This window comes from Alosa pseudoharengus, unplaced genomic scaffold (genome assembly GCF_046254945.1).
Source record: "Alosa pseudoharengus isolate Yale_2024_CS ecotype anadromous, Long Island Sound unplaced genomic scaffold, YU_APseudo_1.1 YU_APseudo_1.1_scf_21, whole genome shotgun sequence".
Taxonomy (NCBI): domain Eukaryota; kingdom Metazoa; phylum Chordata; class Actinopteri; order Clupeiformes; family Clupeidae; genus Alosa; species Alosa pseudoharengus.
In genome coordinates this window covers 8,525,883-8,528,382 of record NW_027468674.1, presented here as the reverse complement: position 1 = coordinate 8,528,382, position 2,500 = coordinate 8,525,883, and the positions used below count along the sequence as shown (strand labels likewise).

General features: G+C 45.5%; 1 protein-coding gene across 1 annotated transcript in view; it reads right to left on the bottom strand.

Annotated features, from left to right (window-relative positions):
• LOC143138397 (double C2-like domain-containing protein alpha) overlaps positions 1–2,313 on the bottom strand; it is a 35,005-nt gene extending 32,692 nt beyond the window's left edge. The window contains exons 1-2 of the mRNA XM_076298877.1: positions 1,986–2,313; positions 683–762 (exon numbers count right to left, since the gene is read on the bottom strand). Coding sequence (XP_076154992.1) covers positions 683–762; positions 1,986–2,313 — 408 coding nt within the window. The remainder of the gene's footprint in view (positions 1–682; positions 763–1,985) is intronic.
• Between the last annotated feature and the right edge of the window lie 187 nt (positions 2,314–2,500).

Here is a 2,500-nt window from a genome sequence, read left to right as displayed (position 1 = left end):
TGAGTGATGATGAGATTGACCCATCAGACGTGGTGTGTGGCGACTCCAACACCCCGGGGCTCACTGGCTCACGGCGCTCGCTAAGATGAATGTGCTCGCCCATCAAAGGACAGCCTTTCAGAGCAGAGCGGCTGCACACAGCGTCTGACACGCAGCCCGGATGAGGCCCGCGCCCGGGCCAGGTGTGGGCCGGACGCTGCAGCCCCATGGGCAGCCACACGCAGGGTCAGGCGGATCGATGCAGACCCACCACACAGAATCACAAAGCACAGATCAACTGGCCTGACCTCGGAAGGCCATCGCTGCATTCTCTCTGCTATCGGCCCATCTGACTGTCTTTGTGTGTGTGCGTGTGTGTGTGTCTGTGTGTATGTATGTCTATGTGTGTGCATTCTCGCTGATGGGATGTTCGTGTGTGTATGTGTGTGTGTGTGTTTATTTATGTGTGTGTGTGTATCTGTGTGTGTGTGTGTGTGTTTTTGGAGAATGAGATTACACACTGATCTGCCCATAAGCTTTGTTTCGCAGTTGACTGAGAGAGAGCATTTGTAACACAGGTGGCACACCTTCATATTTTGTATGGGCTGTGTGTGTGTGTGTGTGTGTGTGTGTGTGTGTGTGTGTGTGTGTGTGTGTGTGTGTGTGTGTGTGAGAGAGAGAGAGAGAGATACAGGTGGCTTACCTTCGCTCGGATGACGGTGCAGTGTAACGAGCTAGTTTCCGTCTCGTAACGAAGATCGAACTCCAGAGTACCCAGAGACGCTAAAAAAGACGACCAAAGACATTAATTACTCAGCAATCAATCGATTGATCACCTATGATTGGGCAATTTATCAGCAGCTGGTCTGTTAACTAATAGATTACATCTTGCCAATCAGATACCAAATTCCCTGGTGTACACAGGGGCATATGCGCTTGGTATTAACAGAAGCAGTGACCTTTAAGGAGAGTTTTACTGATACACTTTTTTATTGTATAGATGAATAACCATGTCAACAAGTACAGACTCTAGCAGAATGTGGTTAATTTCTTTTCTAACCTTTATCCATAAATAATGACAATGACTCCAAACACGGAGAGATATTGACAGCTATGTATTAATCCTTAATTAACAGTTAATTAATGGCATTAATAATGCTCAAGTAATACCGCTAAACAATGTTGTTCATAAAGAACTGTGATTTCTTCTGTCCACTCCTCTGTGACCATTAAACTAATCTCCTTTCAGAGGTCACTATGTACTGATATATTGGTTAATAATGATAATATAATCCAAACCCTCTATGATACCAGCTAACCTGATCACTGACGAGACTCCAGTGAAAAAAACATCTGGTATCACCACATACTACCATCCCTGCTCGCAGCTATTATTTCCTCTTGACATAAAACACAGTCTATGGGCTGCACTCGGTGAAAACCAAACCATATGGTTGTGTTTGTTCATTGTAAATTTCATAGAACTAATTCTGATGAGCTAGATAGAATGGCAAAAGCGTTGCAGCGCCTGAAGTTGACGACAGCTAGAATGAGTGAGTGAGTGAGTGGCCCTACAAACTACCAGCTAGTTCAAGCAAATTACCCAACGTATATCTTAATATCCAGTGTCATTTTTTAATTCACTTCAGTTGTCGTCCTAAACTGGAAGTGGCCATGATGTCGAAAATGAACTATAGACAAATAAGATATTAACTGATAATATGAATTAGCATAGCATAGTAATAACCTATGGCAGACATAGACAGGCTAACTCATTCGACAACAGCACCTGTTGTGGCTGTCACCAGCCAGTTGTGTGTTGCTGTTGTATACTGCGCTATGTTGTATTTTAATCTGACTAGATTGTCGACCAAGTGCCCAACCAATCGGACTAGGACTTTAACATCTTTCCCTGTGTATAACTGAAAAAGTTAAGGCCAGAGATAGCCACTGTGACCAGTGAACATAGTGTCTGCTGTTGGAAGCGTCCATGGCTGATGACCCACTGTTGTCGTCGCTATCGCAACTGTCGATCTCTATGGACGTATCCATACTGCTCATCATCGACAGCGTCCCTCCCCCTCCTCCAGTTGCCCCCGGCGACATCGGAGACAGCAGCCCACCAACCGCGGAGGCCCCACCTCCCCCCGGCAACGGGGATGACGGACAGGCAGCCTGGTTAGGTGACAGCGAATCAGAAATGGAGGAGGTGGGGGAGAGGCGGGGAAAGTAGGCAGAGATCTGCCTGATTGGTCGGATGGGACCTGGACAGACGTCGATGGCCATGTGCTCCTGGATGGAGATGCCCATCCGCTTTCCCTTTCGCACCGTCATTTAGCTATGAGAGCGAGGGATAGAGAGAGAGAGAGAGAGATGGAGAGAGAGGTAGATAGATAAATATCAAGGCAGCTCTATTGAGTTTAAAATGTAAATATCTAACTTAAATGTAAAGATTTCTGATGTACACAATGTATGTATAGTGTATTTTTGTTTATTTATTTCTGTAGGATTTCATGCAAGT